At 47.2% G+C, this 18,610-nt stretch overlaps 1 protein-coding gene across 1 annotated transcript in view; it reads left to right on the top strand.

Moving 5' to 3' along the window:
- Positions 1-18,610, top strand: part of camk1da (calcium/calmodulin-dependent protein kinase 1Da) — a 361,859-nt gene that overhangs the window by 285,368 nt on the left and 57,881 nt on the right. Inside the window, exons 4-5 of the mRNA XM_052033511.1 lie at positions 3,103-3,241; positions 8,852-8,978. Coding sequence (XP_051889471.1) covers positions 3,103-3,241; positions 8,852-8,978 — 266 coding nt within the window. The remainder of the gene's footprint in view (positions 1-3,102; positions 3,242-8,851; positions 8,979-18,610) is intronic.

Raw genomic sequence — 18,610 nt, 5'->3', positions numbered from 1 at the left:
ATTGAACAGTTCCCTTATACGATGAGATGGACACTGACCTCACAATCTACCTTGTTGTGACCTTGCACCTTATTGTCTACCTGCACTGCACTTCCTCTGTAGCTGTGACACCTTATTGTTTTTACCTGTACTTCCTCAATGCACTCTGCACTAACTCAATGTAACTCCACTGTGTAATGAATTGACCTGTACGAATGGTATGCAAGACAAGTTTTTCACTGTACCTCGGTACAAGTGACAATAATAAACCAATACCAATACCAATACCAAGAATGCACTTTGCAAAATGAGTGCAGGACTGAGTTTACAAACAGAACATACAGCTTGAATTTACTTGGTCCACCATTAGTGTCTGTGCCTTCAGTTGCCTGAATCCCAAACTCTGGAATTCCCTCCCTAAACCTCTCGACCTCCTTTCAGTTGTTCCTTAAGACTCAACTCCTTGCTCATTGGCGATGTTGCCTGGATTAGAGGGTATGAGCTATCAGGAGAGGTTGGACAGACTTGGGTTGTTTATTGCAGCAGAGGCCAAGGCGAGACCTGATAGAAGTTTATAAAATTATGAGAGGCATCAATAGGGTAGACAGTCAGAATCTTTTTCCCAGGCTAGAAATGTCTAATACTAGAGGACATGCATTGAAGGTGAGAGGGGGAACGTTTAAAGGAGATCCGCGGGGCAAGTTTTCCCACAGAGGTTGGTGAGTGCCTGGTGGAGGCAGATACAACAGTGGCGTTTAAGGAGCTTTCAGATAGACACATGAATATGCTGGGAATGGAGGGATGTGGATCATGTGCAGGCAGAAGAGATTTAGTTTAATTTGACATTATGTTTGGCACAGACATCGTGGGCTGAAGGGGCTGTTCCTTTGCTGTCCTATTCTGTGTTCTAAAGACAAGGTCAAAACATAAGTTTATGAAAAGGGTAAACAAGTGCACTTTATCTCTGTACCGATCATTACTTCCACAAGGCACAGAGTAATGGGTTCCCTTTTAACAAGTCCAACAGTGGCATTAGAAAACTGAGCTCATTGCTAATTACAGCTCAGCCCAGAGATGACCACATGCATATTGCTGAACAATACATGGACCACTGAACAATTTATCCAAACAGTGCCCCTCCACGATCTGTTATTGTTAATCATATTGTGCTCATTTAAAAGCCCAGCAGCTGATATTTCTACTTCAATCAATTTTCAGACAAAGATCACTTTTAAAGTTTACGATTTTATTCTAGAACATAGAACATTACAGCATAGTACAGGCCCTTTGACCCACAATGTTGTGCCGACATTTTATCCTGCTCTAAGCCTTCCCTCCCACATAGTCCCCTGTTCTGTTCCCCAATTGACTCTCAGCCACAGTTGTTGACTCTTTATATCCTACACTATGAATATGCAACACATTCTCCAACAACCTAGTGTCTAATGGAAATGATCCGCATGTTACACCAGACAATTCAGTTATTTTGCATGGTTTCTTTTAAGATTCTGCTGTTTCATCATGAGAGCATCTGTACTTTCTTTTCGATGATATCTCAATTAAATCTGGTCATGGTTCCAATATTTTTTAGTTTCCTTTCCGAACCCTGATGGAGTTCTTATTGGGAAAGGAGTGTAACAGATTCAGAGCTGATTGTCAACCTAACTCCAAACCTAATTAGTTGTAGAATCTTGAGTGGGGATTAGACATAAATGAAGTCTTCAGTCACCATGGAGTAGATTAACCAATCAAATTACATGTCATTATATTAAGAAGAAAGATGTCAGTCAAGAAGTCCCAAAGGGCTCCACAGTGGAGTACTTTGGAAGTGTAATCAATGTTGTCACAGAGTTCGGCCCAACTAATCCATGCTGACCGAGACCAAGGCGCCTACCGGAGCTAATCCCAGATGGAGAGACTGAAACATGGTCAAAGTTAAAGTTAAATTTATTGTCACGTGCTTAAGTGTGCACAGGTGCAATGAAAAACTCACTTTTAGCAGCATCACAGGCACAGAGCATCATATAAGCTGCATTCACAAGAAAAAAACATAAATTAAACATAAATTAGACACAATTTTTGCAGAATAAACACAATTAGGACAAAAAAAAACAATGTCCATTGTAGTGCAAAGTGGTCACAGTGCTGTTATACTGAGGTAGTGATTAGGGTTGTGCCGGTTGTTTCAAGAACCGAATGGTTGAAGGGAAGTAGCTGTTCCTGAACCTGGTGGTGTGGGATTTCAGGCTTCTGTACCTGCTGCCTAATGGTAGCTGTGAGAAGATGGCATGGCCCGGATGGTGGGGATCTCTGATGAAGGATGTTGCCGTCTTGAGGCAGCGCCTCCTGTAGATACTACTGATGGTAATTTAGGACTGAGGTGACGAGAAGTATCTTCAGAGGTTGATGAATCTTTGGAATTCTGTACCCCCCAGTCACTGAGTGAATCCAAGGCTGGGATCGATAGACTTCTGTTCACCAAACAGAAGGATATAGGAACAGGCGTGGAGGTGGATGAGGTACAGGATCTGCTCTGATCCAATTGAATGGAGGAATATCTCAAGGGACCTCATGGACGACCACTGGTCATGTTCCTCAGAGACCAGCAGTCACATTGCGTAATGTGCTGAGGGAAGGTTGTGTACTTCATACCAGGAAAACCAACAACTTTTGGGTTACTCAGCTGTTGGGTTGATAAGTGCAGTTGGTACTTGTGTCTCAGTCACACAACCTGTGTTCAGTTCCCTCAAGCAGGAAGGCACGGTTGAAGTTTGGAGGGACAAAATATTTATTTTCTTCCATGGTAGTGCAGCGGTTAGCGTAACGCTATTACAGCGCCAGCGACCCGGGTTTGATTCCGGCCACTCTTTGTAAGGAGTTTGTCCATTCTCCCCGTGTCTGCGTGGGTTTCCTCCGGGTGCTCCGGTTTCCTCCCACGGATACGGGTTAGGAAGTTGTGGACGTGCTATGTTGGCGCCGGAAGCGTGGCGACACTTGCGGGCTGCCCCCAGAACACTCTACGCAAGAAGATGCATTTCACTGTGTGTCTCGATGTGCATGTGACTAATAAAGAAACCTTATCTCATCACTCATCTCTCCCCCACCCCTCTGCTTCTTCCCCAGGGTGTCGGGGGGCGAGCTATTTGACCGGATTGTGGAGAAAGGGTTTTACACGGAGAAAGACGCCAGCACGTTGATTCAACAGGTCTTGAATGCTGTTCAGTATCTGCACAAAATGTGCATCGTTCATCGTGACTTGAAGGTAGGTTCCTACCCTCACCGGAGGCACGAGGGACTGGAGCAGCATCTGTGGGGAGGAGATGGATGGATGCAGGGTCTTGACCCGAAACATTGACCATCCTTCTGCCTCCCCAGGTGCTGCCTGACCCACTGAGTTCCTCCAGCAGTTTGTTGTCAGCTCCTAGCCTCAGTGGGGAGGTGGGGGTCAACGGTGGGCGGGTGGGGGTGGATGGTGGTGGGGTGGGGTGGGAAGTAAAGTGAGGGGCGAGTGGGGAGTGGAGGATGTGGTGAAGGGTGAGATGTAATGGAGGGCAGGCTGTGGTGAGGGGGGAGGTGAGGGGGGGGTGGGTGGGGAGGGGTGGTAGAGTGGTAGTGGGGGATGGTACAGCAGAGGTCGGATTGGGAAGAGGGGGGTAGGGACCAGTGGAGAGAGGGAGGAAGATGGAGAGTGGTGAGGGCTGAGGAGGAGGTGGAGAGTGAGGGGTGAGGGGGAGGGAAGGAAGTTGGGGGGAGGTGAAGGGGAGATGGAGGGGATTGAGGAGGTGGTGAAGGGAGGTGAGGGGGAGGGGAGGGGAGGTGGAGGGAGGTGAGGGAGAGTGGAGGGGAGTGAGGGGGTGAGGGGGTGGTAGTGGGAGATGAGAGGAGGAGTGAGGGGAGGTGGGGAGGTAGAGGGAGGTGAGGGGGAGGTGGAGGGATGTGAGGGGAGGTGGAGGGAGGTGAGGGGGCGGTGGAGGGATGTGAGGGGAGGTGGAGGGAGGTGAGGGGGAGGTGGAGGGATGTGAGGGGAGGTGGAGGGAGGTGAGGGGGCGGTGGAGGGATGTGAGGGGAGGTGGAGGGAGGTGAGGGGGAGGTGGAGGGATGTGAGGGGAGGTGGAGGGAGGTGAGGGGAGGTGGAGGGAGGTGAGGGGGAGGTGGAGGGATGTGAGGGGTGGAGGGAGGTGAGGGGAGTGGGAGGGAGGTGAGGGGGAGGTGGAGGGAGGTGAGGGGGAGGTGGAGGGATGTGAGGGGAGGTGGAGGGAGGTGAGGGGAGTGGGAGGGAGGTGAGGGGGAGTGGGAGGGGGAGTGGAGGAGATGTAGAGGGAGGTGAGGGGAGGTGGAGGGAGGTGAGGGGAGTGGGAGGGGGAGTGGAGGAGATGTAGAGGGAGGTGAGGGGAGGTGGAGGGAGGTGAGGGGAGTGGGAGGGGGAGTGAGGGGGAGTGGACAGGAGGTGGAGGAAGGTGAGGGGGGAGAGGGGTAGGTGGAGGAGGATGAGCTGGAGGATGTGAGGGGGAGGCGGGGAGCGAGGGGCAAGTGGAGGGGATGAGGGGGAGGCAGGGACTGCAGGAGGGTGTGGTTTGAAGAATGATTTGAGGGTGAACAGCTCCCAGGCCTCGCTGGGCAGCTGTTGGCTGGGGTGGTGGGAAGGCGATGGCACCCCTGAGGTGAGAGGGTGGGGATTGTGTCCGCCCGTCCAGTACTGGTGGGAATTCCTCTCAGTGACACCCCCCCCCCCCCCCACAAAACCAGCGGGATCTGCAGCGGAGCAGTGGGTATCCGATAATCCCTCGTGCTCCTTGCCCCTGACCTCGGTGTGGAGAGTGTGACTGCCAAAAAATTCTTCATTTACAGACCGTCCCTCTTCCAGGTGAGACTTTGGACAGAGAACCCCGTCTGTTGTCTCAGCTGAACGCCAGTGGCCCCTCTCCACCATTTCAAACGTGGGTGGACTATCCCCAGTATCCTATCCCCAGTACATACCCCTCCCTCAACCTCTGCGGGATTATCTGCTCATCATTGCGTCGCTGCTTTTGGGATCTTGCTGTGCAGAAATTGACTGCTCCATTTCCTACAATGCCCAAGCTGCAACCACACCAAGTTTCTCTCGACCGTAGAGAGCTTTGGGACGTGCTGAGGTGGTGTCAGGTGCTCCGTTCTGATCAGTGACTACCCTCAGGTAGGCGAGAGTATGTTTCACAGAGCCACAGGTCATACAGTACAGAATCAGGCCTTTCAACCCAATTCATCCATCCAACCAAGGTGACAATCTAAGCTGGTCCCAGTTGCCCTCATTTGGCCCATATCCCTCTAAACCTTTCCCATCCATGTACCCGTCCAAATGTCTTTTAAATGTTGTTATTGTACCTGCCTCAACCACTTCCTCTGGCAGCTCATTTCGTACACTCACCACCCTCTGCATGAAGAAGTTGCCCCTCAGGTCCCTTTTAAATCTTTCCCCTCTCACCTTAAAATCTTAGATATTACATCTTCTCCCCCTCCCCCACCCACCTACCTTCCCCCCTCACCTGGACTCACCTCTCGCCTGCCTGCGTGTGCTCCTCCCCCTCCCCTGACCTTCTTATTCGGGCTTCTTCCCTCTTCCTTTCCAGTCCTGATGAAGGGTCTCGGCCTGAAACGTCGACTGTTTATTTCCCTCCATGGATGCTGCCTGACCTGCTGAGTTCCTCCAGCACTTTTTGTGTATTGCTCCAGATTCCAGCATCTGCAGAATTTTTTCTGTCTCCTTTAAATCTTATGTCCTCCAGTTTTAGACTCCCCTACCCTGGGAGAAAGACTTTGACCATCTGCCTTATCTATGCCCCTCATGATTTGATAAACCTGAAAAAGCCTATCCCTCAGCCCTCTAACACTCCAAGAAAAACAGGTACCAGACCATCCAGCCTCTCCTTATAACTCAATCCTTCCGGTCCCAATAACATTATTGTGAACCTTTTCTGAACCCTTTCCAGTTTAATGACGTCCTTCCTATAGCTGGGCAACCAGAACTGCACACAATTCTCTAAGTGCGGTCTCACCAACGTCTTATACAGTTGCAACATGACCTCCCAACTCCTGTACTCAGTGCCCTGACCGATGAAGGCAAGTGTGCCAAGCACCTCCTTCACCACACTGTCTACCTGTGTGTCTGCTTTCGAGGAACTGTGCATCTCTACCCCGAGGTCTCCCTGTTCTATAACCCTCTCCAGGTTGATGAAGGAATGTTTTGACCTGGTGGTTTTGCTTACAACCATGTTAGCCCATCAGTTCAAGCCAACATATGGACTCTCTCACTACACAACCCAATTGCAATGTTGAGGATTAAGTCACGGTTTACTGAAGATGGTGATAATCCCATCAGACTGGATCATGTTGCCAATATATTTTCAATCATCAAAATCATGGCTGCATCTCGTTAGATCCAAACATTAAGAACAAGGCATTGTTGAAACCTGATGCAACACCTTTATACAGCTGTGATCAGCTGATCTTTTATCCAGAATAGTATTACCAAAGATCTTTGTCGATTCAAATTTCTGAGAAAACCAGATTATCATGATTTAGTTCCAAAGTTAACCAGGGGCTGGATCTCTGCCTCTATATAAGTTAAATTCAACTCTGTGTGAAGTTGACATAAAGCCACGCACAGTTTTAGAGTGTCTGAGAGAGGGAGAGAAGTTTGGGGAGAGAATCCCAGAGCTTGGGGCCCTGAAGCCAGTCCGCAGCGATGGAGTGATGGATATCAAGAAGGGAGGGACAGAACTGGAGGAGTTGGACTATTTTATGGCTGGACAAGATTACAAGGGAGGTGAGTGTTTGTAAACAAGGATACAGACCGGGAGCTAGTATAGATCAGCGCACATAAAGGTGATAGATGTACAGGAGTTGTGCAAGTTAGCATGTGGGCAGCAGACCTTTGGATGACTGGAGGGCTTGGAAGATAGAATGTGGGCAGTCTACCAGGAATCAAGCCTGGTAATGGGAAAAGTCTGTTGAGTATGTCAGCAGATGAGCTGAAGGAGAGAGAGAGGCAGGTGATATAATAGAGAAGGAAGGTTGCAGTTTTGGTAGTGAGATGGTGATCTGTGAAGCACCTGTTTCTAGCAATACTAGAGTGTCAATTCCTGACTGAGCAAAGCAGGGAGCCTCACTGTCAGGATCCAATCTGCAGCTAAATGTTTCCAGGGGCTGTTTCACAGTTAATGTTGAGTGCTAGTGATCACATCAAGGGAACAGGCTTGGAAAAATGTCTTGGTCTGAACGCAGTTGGATATCAACAGATACATTCATTAACCCAAGGTACTTGTGTATCAAATTACTTCAAATGCATCTGTTTAATTCACTTTACTTATGCACTCAGACTCATTAAGTGGACACATTCAGCTCCTCTGATGAGAGTTCCCACACTTGGAATTGAAGCCTTATTTTTCTACAAAGAAATATGTGAAAGTTGGGCATTTTCAACAATTTATTTTTGGTTAATAATGGAGCTCATCTCCGAAACGTGTTTTCCAGTCCTTCAAGTTTAAAGGTTTTTCTGGCGACAAAGCCGGTATGAGATGACAAAGGAACTTCAGAGAGGAAGCTGGGATTGAGAGAATGTGGGCATCCCCTGGGGTTGTAGGAGTGGAGGGAATCAAACACCTTTCGAGGATCCAGGCAGCAGGATTTGCTTGTGAGATGTAGAAAAATATTCCAGATCCAATCCCTCCCACAGATCACACCGTGGCCTCTACTCAGCTAGTTCAACACCAAGGGGAAATTTCCACAGAATACCACCAGATCTTTAGACATGAGAAATAGGGATAGAAATAAGCCAACCTCAATCCTGCCCTGCATCCAATCAGACCTTGGTCTCAGCTCCACTTTCCTGTTTGCTCCCTGTGACTTTTGATGGCCTATTAACCAAAACCTGCCTGTCTCCACCTTGAATGCGTCAAGTGACTCCGTTTCCACAGGTGTCTGCTGTTGTGCCAAACTAATGACCCCAAATCCCTTCTGCCAGCACAATGTCCATCTCCCTCCATTCTCTGCACATCCATGTGCCTATCTAAGACCCTCTTAAATGCCTCTATTGTACCTGCCTCCACCCCCACCCCTGGCAGTGCATTCCAGGCATCCACTGCTCTCTGTGTAAAAAACTTGCCCCACACATCACCTTTGAGCTTTCTCCCTCTCAGCTTAAATGCATGTCCTCTAGTATTAGAGGGCATGCTATTTCAACTCTGGGAAAGAGATACCAGCCGTCTACCCTATCTACGCCTCTCATAATTTTATAAACTTCTATCAGGTCTCCCCTCAGCCTCCACCGCTCCAGAGAAAACAACCCAAGTTTGTCCAACCTCTCCGTATAGCACATGCCCTCTAATCCAGGCAGCGTCCTGATAGACCTCTTCTGCACCATCTCCAAAGCCTCCACATTCTTCCTATAATGGGGTGACCAGAATTGAATGCAAAACTCCAGATGCAGCCTAACCAGAGTTTTATAAAGCTGCAACATGACTCCCTGACTCTTGAACAAAATGCCTTGACTAATAAAGGCAATCGTTCCTTACCACCCTATTAACCTTTGCAGCCACTTTCAGGAGCTATGGACTTGGACCCCAAGATCTCTCAGTACATCAGTGCTGTTATGGGCCCTGCCATTAACTGTGTACTGTCCATTTACAGTCACCACTCTCTGACAGATGAAATTCCTCCATGTCTTTGCCTTGTGGGCATTCCTTTATTCCGAGACTACATACCCCTGGTTCCTGACTCTCCTGTAAAGGAAACATCCTCTCAGAAGTTGTTTCTAATTAATTGAGGTTTCACTCATTCTCGAAGAAGGGCATGAAAACAGTCTTGTGTGTTTTCTTTTTCTCCGATCTTTACTCAGCCAGAAAACCTCTTGTACTTCAGCCCTGATGAAGAATCCAAAATAATGATCAGCGACTTTGGCTTGTCCAAGATGGAAGGCTCGGGGGATGTGATGTCAACAGCCTGCGGCACTCCAGGCTATGTTGGTAAGTGGTTTCCTTCATTCAGTGGTTCTGGAAACTTCTCTGAATGCCGACGCTTTTGGCTGATTTAATATTGGTTTTAAATCTGCCAACAACACGAGGGGCAAACAGCAAATAGCTCAGTCGTCAGAAAAGAGGAGCCACTTGTCCCTCAAGCCGCCCCACCATTCGGTGAGGTCTCATCTGCTCCTCCCTGCCAGTTCCCCACAGCCCTCAATTCCCCAGTGTTTTAAAACCTTATCTACCTCTGCCTCTTCTAATTACCTGGCTTCCATGACAAAACTTAACCTTCTTACAACTCAAAGCTTGAGAGAAATATTCAGCATGTCTGTCACCAACTTCAATTCAATAGAACACAGAACAGTACAGCACAGGAGCAGGCCCTTCAGCCCACAATGTCTGTGTCGAACATGATAGCAAATTAAACTAAATCTTTTCTGCCTGCACGTGATCCGTATCCCTCCATTCTCTGCATATTCACGTGTCTATCTAAAAGCCTCTAAAACACGACCAATGTAATGGGGCGACCAGAACTGCACACAGTACTCCAAATGCAGCCGAACCAAAGTTTTATACATCTGCAACGAGACTTCCTAACTCTTATACTCAATGCCCTGACCAATGAAGGCAAGCATGCCGTACACCTTCTTTTCCGCAGTATCTACTTGTATTGCCACTTCTAGTGAACTATGGGCTTGGACCCCAAGATCCCTCTGCACATCAATGCTGTTGAAGATCCTGCCATTAACTGTATACTTTTCCCTTACATTTGACCTCCCAAAGTGCAACACCTCACACTTGCTCGGATTAAACTCCATCTGCCATTTCTCTGCCTATATCTGTAACTGTAAATGATGCTTTGGTCAGGAATTGAACCTGGGTCTCATGTGGGAGGTGTGAATTCTACCACTGAACCACCAATGCGCCAACTTATTGTCCTGTTTCGTCTGTAATGTAGCTTGTTGCTTGAGGAAGAGGAGTTATTATACAATGTTATTCACATTTTGTTTGATCATATTCTTGCCTACGGAATCAGAGTGGCTTCAAATCCCACTCATGAGACTTGGACACAGAACCCAAGGCTCTCTGTCTAGTGCAGTACAGAGGGAATGTTGTACTGTCTCAGCTGAGCCATTCTGAGATCTAGCTGTCTCAGGGAGAGGCAACAGGTCCCACAGCATTGTTTGGAGGAACAATCATTGAGTTCTCTCTGCTGTATCGGTCAATATTTGTCCCTCCATCAATAGCGGCGCGGTGGTGTAGCGATTAGCATAACGCTATTACAGCGCCAGCGACCCGGTTCAATTCCCGCCGCCGTCCGTAAGGAGTTTGTACATTCTCCCCGTGTGTCTGTGTGGGTTTCCTCCGGGTGCTCCGGTTTCCTCCCACATTCCAAAGACGTACGGGTTAGGAAGTTGTGGGCATGCTATGTTGGCGCCGGAAGCGTGGCGACACTTGCGGGCTGCCCCCAGCACATTCTCAGCAATACAAAAGGGATGCATTTCACTGTGTGTTTCAATGTACATGTGACTCATAAATAAATATCTATCTATCTAAATATCTATCAACAAAGTAGATCATCTGCTCTTTAATGCTGCATGTGGGAGCTTGCTGTGTACAAACTGGCTGCCAGAAGTATAAGCCAGGACACCAGAACTTTCCAGCTCTCCTTAAAAGTAGTAACTACAGGATCTTACACAACCACCAGGAGATAACATGAGGCTTCAGTTTAGCATTTCATTTTAAAGGCAGCAAGTTCATCCATACAGTGCTCCCTTGGTACCACACTGCAAGGTCAGCCTGGACTTTTCTACTCCGGTCTCCGGTGTGAACTTGAACCCAAGTAGCCCTGACTCAGAGACAGGATGTCTGCCCATTGACCCTTGAATATCCTTTAGCTAAGCTGGCTGCAGCAAAATATTTTGGAGCAGTGAGAAATCATTCGATCTTTATTTTGTTCTTCTGTCTCTGCAAACAAAAACAGGAGGTTTTCACAGAATCACAAGCTTGTTCGCAGACAGACAATGCACCACAGACCAGACATCATTAAGGATTCTGGTGTCTCCGCTGATCTTTGTATGCCACTGATCTTGCTAATGTATTTTGCAGTGTGTTGGTCTTTGAGTAACAGTAAAAGCAAGAAATGCAGTCATTGAGGAGAGGTCACACCAGCTCAGAGCTTTTAACTTCATTATCTTAGCTTTTAGTTCTTGATTCTAGCAAGACCTGAATTCACCGTACAAATCAAGTCGAGTGGATTCTATGTCATGTGCACAAGTACAGTGAGGTATAGGTGCAATAATAAACCTTGCAGCAGCACTACAGGCACGCAGATTCAGACAACACATAAGACATAAATTGTACATAAATTACATAATACAGTGAAAAGAAAGACTGTGCAAAACAAGACATAAGGTCTTGTTCTCAAGTCTCTTGGGGGGAATTTGAACCCACAACCTTCTGACCTGCTCACTGAGACACCTCACTGAGGTCCTGCTGGCTGCCATGGGTGGGTGTAAAACATCCCTTGGCAGTGTTTGGAGGAGCTGCTGGTGCACTGACCGATATTCATCCCTCCGGCAGTCTCAGCAGCACAGATTGTCTGGGCATTATCGCTGCTTGTGGGAGATTGCTGTGTACAAATTGGCAGCGGGTGACGGAACACTCTCGCCTTGCCTGCACGAACACAGCTCCAACACTCTAGAAGCATCGACACCATCCAGGACAAAGCAGCCAGCTTGAATGGCACCCCATCCACCATCCTGAACAGTGGCTGCAGTGTGATCCACCTACAAACCGCACTACGATTACTCACCCAACCTATGCCCAAACCCAGCGATCTCCACCACCAAGTAAGACAAGGGCAGCAGGTGCATGGGAACACCACCACCTAAAGCCTTCGCCCTCCAAGTCCCACACCATCCCAACTTGGAAATATATCGCCTTTCCTTCATAGTCATTGGGTCTAAATCCTGGAGCTCCCTCCTCAACAACATCGTGGGAGCACCTTCACCAGAAGGTTCAAGGAGAAGACACCCCACAGCCTTCTCAAGAGGTAGTTAGGGATGGGCAATATATGCCGGCCTCACTAACAACACACGTGTCCCATAAATGAACTAAAACAGATTCCGAGACTTTTGATCCTAAACCCCAATGAAGTGATTTGCATATACGATACAGACCGACTATTTCAATAACATGGGAGTGTTCCATCGAAAGGTATGAGCGAGAGTGAGGTCGGATGTTAAACTAGACTCCTATCTACTGGTTCTGGGTAGGTCATAGCGCAATACAGCACGGATACAGGCCCTTCGGGCCAACCAGTCCATGCCGACCACGGTGGCCACCCAGCTAGTCCCAATTTCCTGCGTTCAGCCCATATCCCTCCCAAGCCCCGCCCCTCCCTGTACCTGTCCAAGTGCTTCTTAAATGATGCTGTTGTACCTGCCTCACCCACTTCCTCTGGCAGCTCGTTCCACACACTCACCACCCTCTGTGTGAAGAAGTTGCCCCTCAGGTCCCTTTTAAATCTTTCCCCTCTCACCCTAAACCTATGCTCCCTAGTTTTGGATTCCCCTACCCTGGGGAAAAAGGTGTTAAAGATTGTCGGTCATTCCTTTAGGAGGACCAGGGAGATTTTCCAATGTGATATCTGAAGTTGCTCAGCGTTGTCCGTGTCTTCTCACAAGTACTTTGAGGCACAACTGAAGCATCGAGATATAATTTCAGGGATGGCATGAAATGCTTTCTTCTTTCTCTGCTTGGCTGGTTACTCCAGAAGCAATTCCTGGAACAAACAATTTGGAATCCATGAGGGCGAATCTAGCTGGATTCAATCTACACCCTGGATTCACTGCTCGTCTACCTGCATTCACCTGGTCGGACGTGGAGGGTCAATGAGCAAAAGACACTGGGAGACATCCAGTGAGGCGGGGCGAGGTTTCAGCAACAGGAAAGTCGAAGCAACCAACAGGGGTCTACAGCAACTGGACCTCAGTCAGGCTACTGCTCAGTCCCCACCCTCATATGAGGCCTGACTGGGGGTGGGACGTCACTTCTTGGCAACACCTGGGAGGCATATTAAACAGTCTTAAAAGCCTCCTATATTCAGGGACATTCCATCCTTTCAAAATAAACAACATAAACTAAAAAGTAATAATATTAATTAAAACACATTCAAGGAGTGAAAAGTATTTTAAAAATATTCAATTATAGCAAAATAAAGAAATAAAATTAGTACGCACAAGTACCCACTTCATGTACCCAGAAGAAGTTAAAGGCAGGGTATTGGAGCTCCTTGGTTGCCTGGAGATGTTGTGGGATCCGGTTATTTTCGAATCCGCAGGTTCTTTCAGGAGTCCAAGAATGAGTTGAAAACAACTTGGTGCTTCGCAAGGTTTTATTGGAAAAGTTTAAAACAAAGAAACAGTCACAGAGCACGTGGCACTGGCTTTACTACTCGGAGGTGAGCCGAGACAAAAAGGAACTAAAGGTGAGCTTGGGCAGGTGGGGTGGGGGGGAGGGGTGGGGAAGAGAGCAAGAGACTGATTAACAAAAAAATGACACCTTTTATACCCGAGATAAGAGGTACTCCTCAGATAACAATAGTCCAATCAGGAAACCTATTAGATACCTGTAGCCAAACCAACCAATGAGAAAACACATATTCACCTGATGGACGAACCAATAAGCTAGGAAGCGGCCATTCCTTGTGCAGCCATTTGAGGTGTATTAAACACTATACACGTTTAAAAAAAACTATTTAAAACAGTCGAACCCAACAATGTAGATGGAAGAACGGACCAGGGAGTCACGGATGGAGTGGTCCCTTCGGTGGGAGGGAGAGGGTGACTGCTGGTGGAATCTCATTCAAGAGATCCACACTCCCTCTATAAGCTCTTTGTCCTACTCATTTGCCTTGCCTGAGGGGAGAGCCAATCAAGTCATAGCGTTGTACAGCACGGAATCAGGCCCTTCGGCCCACCATGTCCATGCTGACCTCTGTGCCCATCTACACCAATCCCACTTGCCCGCATTGTCCGTATCCTTATATGCCTTGCCTATTTAATTGCCTGTCCAAATGCCTCTTAAATATAGGAATCGTATCTGACTCCACCACCTCCTTTTGCAGCGAGTTCCAGATATCAAACCCTCTCTGTGTAAATAAACTTACCCCTCAGATCCACTTTAAAACTCCTTCCTCTCACCTTAAACCTACACCCTCTTGTCTTCGATACCCCTACCACAGGAAAAAGATTTTGACTATCTATCCCATATATGCCTTTCATAATTTTACATACTTCTATTAGGTCACCCCTCAACCTCCTTTGCTGGGGGCACTAGGCGGAATATCTTCCATCCTTCCCAACAAGCATCTCCCGAAGGGCAAGGTGGATGAGATTATGGAACCTGCTACTCAGGCACCGCTGTGAAGCTAAACCCATGCCTAAGGCTTCAACGTTTTCGGAGAAGATGTAGGAGAGATTCAATGGAATGTTTCCCGAAATGAGGGATTTCAGCTCCAGAGTTAGACGGGAGAAGCCGGGCTTGTTCTCCTTGGAGCAAAGAAAGTGGAGAGGAGATTTCATAGAGATGGACGAGATCATGGCTGGTTTGGACAGAGTAGGAACAGGGAAGCCATTTCCCATAGGTGGACATTTCATGCACCAGGCCTCACAGGTTTAAAGCTTTGAGCAAATGATACGAGGGAAAGATGAGGAAATATTCCTTTCTTGAGAGAGTGGTTCAGGTCTGAAACTCGCTGCCGGCAGGGGCCCTGGAAATGGAATTAACCAGGGATTTCAAAGGCCATTCAATGAACACAGAGGGAACATAGTTTGCAGGACCTTGGGGAAAGAGATGGGACTGATGGGATTGCTCTACTGGGTGTCAGCATAGAATAGATGAGCTGAATGGCCTCCTCATGTGCTTTGATTTCATAAATCAATGGAGTATTAGTGTAGCTCACTGAGTCCCAACACATTGATGCAATCACGGTGAAGGCACACCAGCAGCTCTATTTCGTGAGGAGATTGAGGAGATTTGGTCTGTCACCAAAGACTCTTGCAAATTTCTATGGATGTCAGTGGAGAGCATTCTGACCCGTTCCATCATCGCCTGGTACGGAGGCTCCAATGCACAGAATCACAAGAGGCTGCAGAGGGTTGTAGACTCAGCCAGCTCCATCACGGGCACAACCCTCCCCACCATCAAGGACACTTCTCAAGAGGCGATGCCTCAAGAAGGTGGCATCCATCACTAAGGACCCTCAGCACCCGGGACATGCCCTCTTCTCGTTACTACCATCGGGGAGGAGGTACAGGAGCCTGAAGACCCACACTCAACGATTCAGGAGCAGCTTCTTCCCCTCCGCCATCAGATACCTGAACAGTCCATGAACCCATGAACACTACCTCATTATTCCTCTTTTTTTGCACTATAAGTCACATATAAGTCAGTGATAATCAATCTGATTAGGATTCTGTCTCCCTCCCTCTCCTCTGCCTGCCTTTCCCCCTTGTCCACCTACCACATTGGGATTGCTTCCAAGACAATTATTCAAGCACCAAGAAGGAAGCTGAGAACAATTATATTCTGTCACCGTTTCAACAGAGGAGTAATGTTTAGGGTTTTATTTGAAGAAATGTTTCTTGTGGCAATTGCAAGGGGGATGAAAAACAGGCTTAAGATCTGCAAGTAATCAGCGGGTTAACCCAAAGCAACTGTACAAAGTCTGACCTAATTTTTACTCTGTCGAGACTGGTTCCCCTGTGATGGATACAAACAGCGTAAAGAATAAAGACAATGTGCTTTCTCCTGATTTATCCTAATCTCCCCAGAATTGTGACTTGGTTAATGGCAACCACAATAAGGCAGTTGACCCAAAGCAAGTCTTCAATCAAATTGGGATCATGTTCCACGGATATTTAATGAGCATGGCTGAATATGCCTCTGATAATATAATGGGATTTTGAATTTCATCAGGAGAGTGCACTGGAATTTATGGAGTCTGGCTCCTGATGCGATTCCCCTCAAAGTACTGAGATCACACTTTCATCCCAGCTCAGTTCCTGAAGCAACAAACCGAAAGAAGATGTGATAAATTACAGCGGAAAATTCCACTGAGCTCCTCCATCACTCAGTCCACCTAACTGTGGACCTGTCTCACCCCCAATGTCAGAATCCGCTCACGTCCTCACATCTCCAACCTTTAATCTCCGATACTTCCCTCCAGTAATGTCACCCATTGCAGCTAAAGCAGCAAACAAACCAGGGCACTTTTGATTATTTTAGTCATTATTAATCCTTCTGACTGTTCGGGCTGGAGATTGGCTGTCTGGTTTATATCAGTCTTGCACACCATAAATTCTGAGCATGAGTTCCAATGGATGTTATATTTTGTCAACGGGTTGCTTTGAGCAGTTCTGTTGCCCAAGTCAGATGTTATTGTAGCAGGATTATTGAAAGCAGTGGTGATGCCGTCCATACTAAAGGAACCTCAATGTGTCACGAAGCTCACGTGTTTGAGGTATCTTCCAGTGTAACCGGTGTTTTCCAAAGGCGGCGTTGCCACATCATCGAGTTACTCCTGTGTCAGAGCCAAGGTGGTCGGCAGTTTCTCTGGCAGTGTCTCACGGCTCCTCCTAGATTCTTGCTTCAACATTTCCCTTGGGAATTGGGAATGTTGTTAACATGGAATAGCATGTGGTAATGGTTTCAGTTGCAACAGAAATAGCACAAACAGAACACAGGCCTGCATTCACCCATTCATAAGGAGTTTACACCAATCACTGTTTCTTTGTAACTGGATTGAGCCCTGCACTGTGGGCTTTAGCTAAGTTGTGGGTTACTGGGTTACTCTCTTGACTCTGAGGTAGAAGGTTGTAGGTTCAAATCCCAGTCCTGAGACTTGAGTGCAAATATGCCTCAATGCAACACTGCCAAAGGTTCTGGTGTAAAGTTGATAACCCATCCAATGTAAAAGACCTTTTGAAGAGGGGGGAAATTAGTTTATTATTTAATTGGTTTATTATTGTCACTTGTACCAAAATACTGTGAAAAATGTTGTTTTGCATGCCACCCATACAGATCATTTCAAAATGTCAGTTCATCGAGGTCGCACAAGGGAAAACAATAACAGAATGCAGAATAAAATGTAACAGTTACAGAGAAAGTGCAGTGCAGGCAGACAATAAGGTGCAAGGGCTATGACGAGGTAGATTGAGAGATCAAGAGTTCATCTTTATCATACAAGAAGTCTGTTCAGGAGTCTTATAACAGTGGGATAGAAGCCGTCCTTGAGCCTGGTGGTGCGTGTTTTCAAGCTTTTGTATCTTCTGCCCAAAGGAAGAGAGAGTGACCGGGGTGGGAGGGGTCTTTGTTTATGTTGGCTGCTTTTCCAAGGTGGCAGGAAGTGTGGACAGAGTCCATGGAGGAAAGGCTAGTTTTCGTGATGGATGGGGCTGTGTCCACAACTCTCTGCGGTTTCTTGTGGCCTTGGGCAGAGCAGTTGTCGTACCAAGCCGTGATGCATCCGGATAGGATGCTTCCTATGGTGCATCGATAAAAGTTGTTAAGGGTCAACAGGGACACGCTGAAGTTCTTTAGTCTCCTGAAGAAGTAGAGGCGCTGGTGTGCTTAAGAACTCTGCCTTGTGACTCAAACAAAAAAACCACCCATGTTGGAAGAATGCAACATAACCAGAAAATGTCGCAAATGCTCAGCAGTTCAGGCAGCATCTGTGGAGCGAGAAACAGAGTCACCGCTTCAGGTCAAAGTCCCTTCATCAGAACTGATGATACGCGGATCCATGATGAAATTCTGATGAAGTCTTAGGGATCTGTTTCTCTCTCCGCAGAAGCTGCTCATTCTGCTGAGTGTTTCTGGCATTTTCAGTCTTTCACCTTACACTGGGCCCTGAAGCCAATATTTGTTCCTCTTTCAACATCACTAAAAGAAATTATCTGGTTGTTATCATATCGCTGTTTGTGGGAGCTTGCTGTGCACATATTAGCTGCTGTTTTCTTACATTACAATCCAATCTGGACTTCAGAAGTACTTCATTGGTTGTAAAGGACATTACAAGCTTGCAGAATATGCTAAAGAAATAAAAGTCTCTCATTTAGTCGAACACGTTCAAAGAATTTGATATTTGTCTCTGCCTGAAAGATGATGTGCTTTTGGATACATGAAAAGTCATACCTCAGCTGTGCCTTTCAGTAGAATGGTGCTTAAGTTAATATTACAGTTGTTTCTGGTACAATGTAATGCACCCTGAATATTTATAAAGACCCCGAGGAGGTGCTCAGTTTGGTAAGAACAAAGACTTTGCTTCCACAGTGTTTCCAGCATTCCCATTCCCATATGGAACGTGAAATCTGTCCACTGCTGTTAAATTCTCTCTGTTAGAAACTCAGCCACGGTGATACTTTTCTCTGTGAAGTGCATTGCGTGCGTTTCCAATGGCAGGTGTGGCTCAGTCTGGAAGACATCTGGAGTCTCGCTGGCCTCACCATGAGAACTCCTCCTAAACCCTGGAATGTTCACATTCTTGGTGTTCGGTAACAGGAAATGAAACAGGATGTGGGAAAGAGGACAGGAAGTTTGGGAAATAACCAATTCTATTCCTGAGCAAA

Source organism: Pristis pectinata, chromosome 19, assembly GCF_009764475.1.
Source record: "Pristis pectinata isolate sPriPec2 chromosome 19, sPriPec2.1.pri, whole genome shotgun sequence".
Lineage (NCBI taxonomy): Eukaryota > Metazoa > Chordata > Chondrichthyes > Rhinopristiformes > Pristidae > Pristis > Pristis pectinata.
The sequence above is the reverse complement of the archived record's forward strand: the minus strand, read 5'-3'. Positions and strand labels throughout refer to the sequence as shown.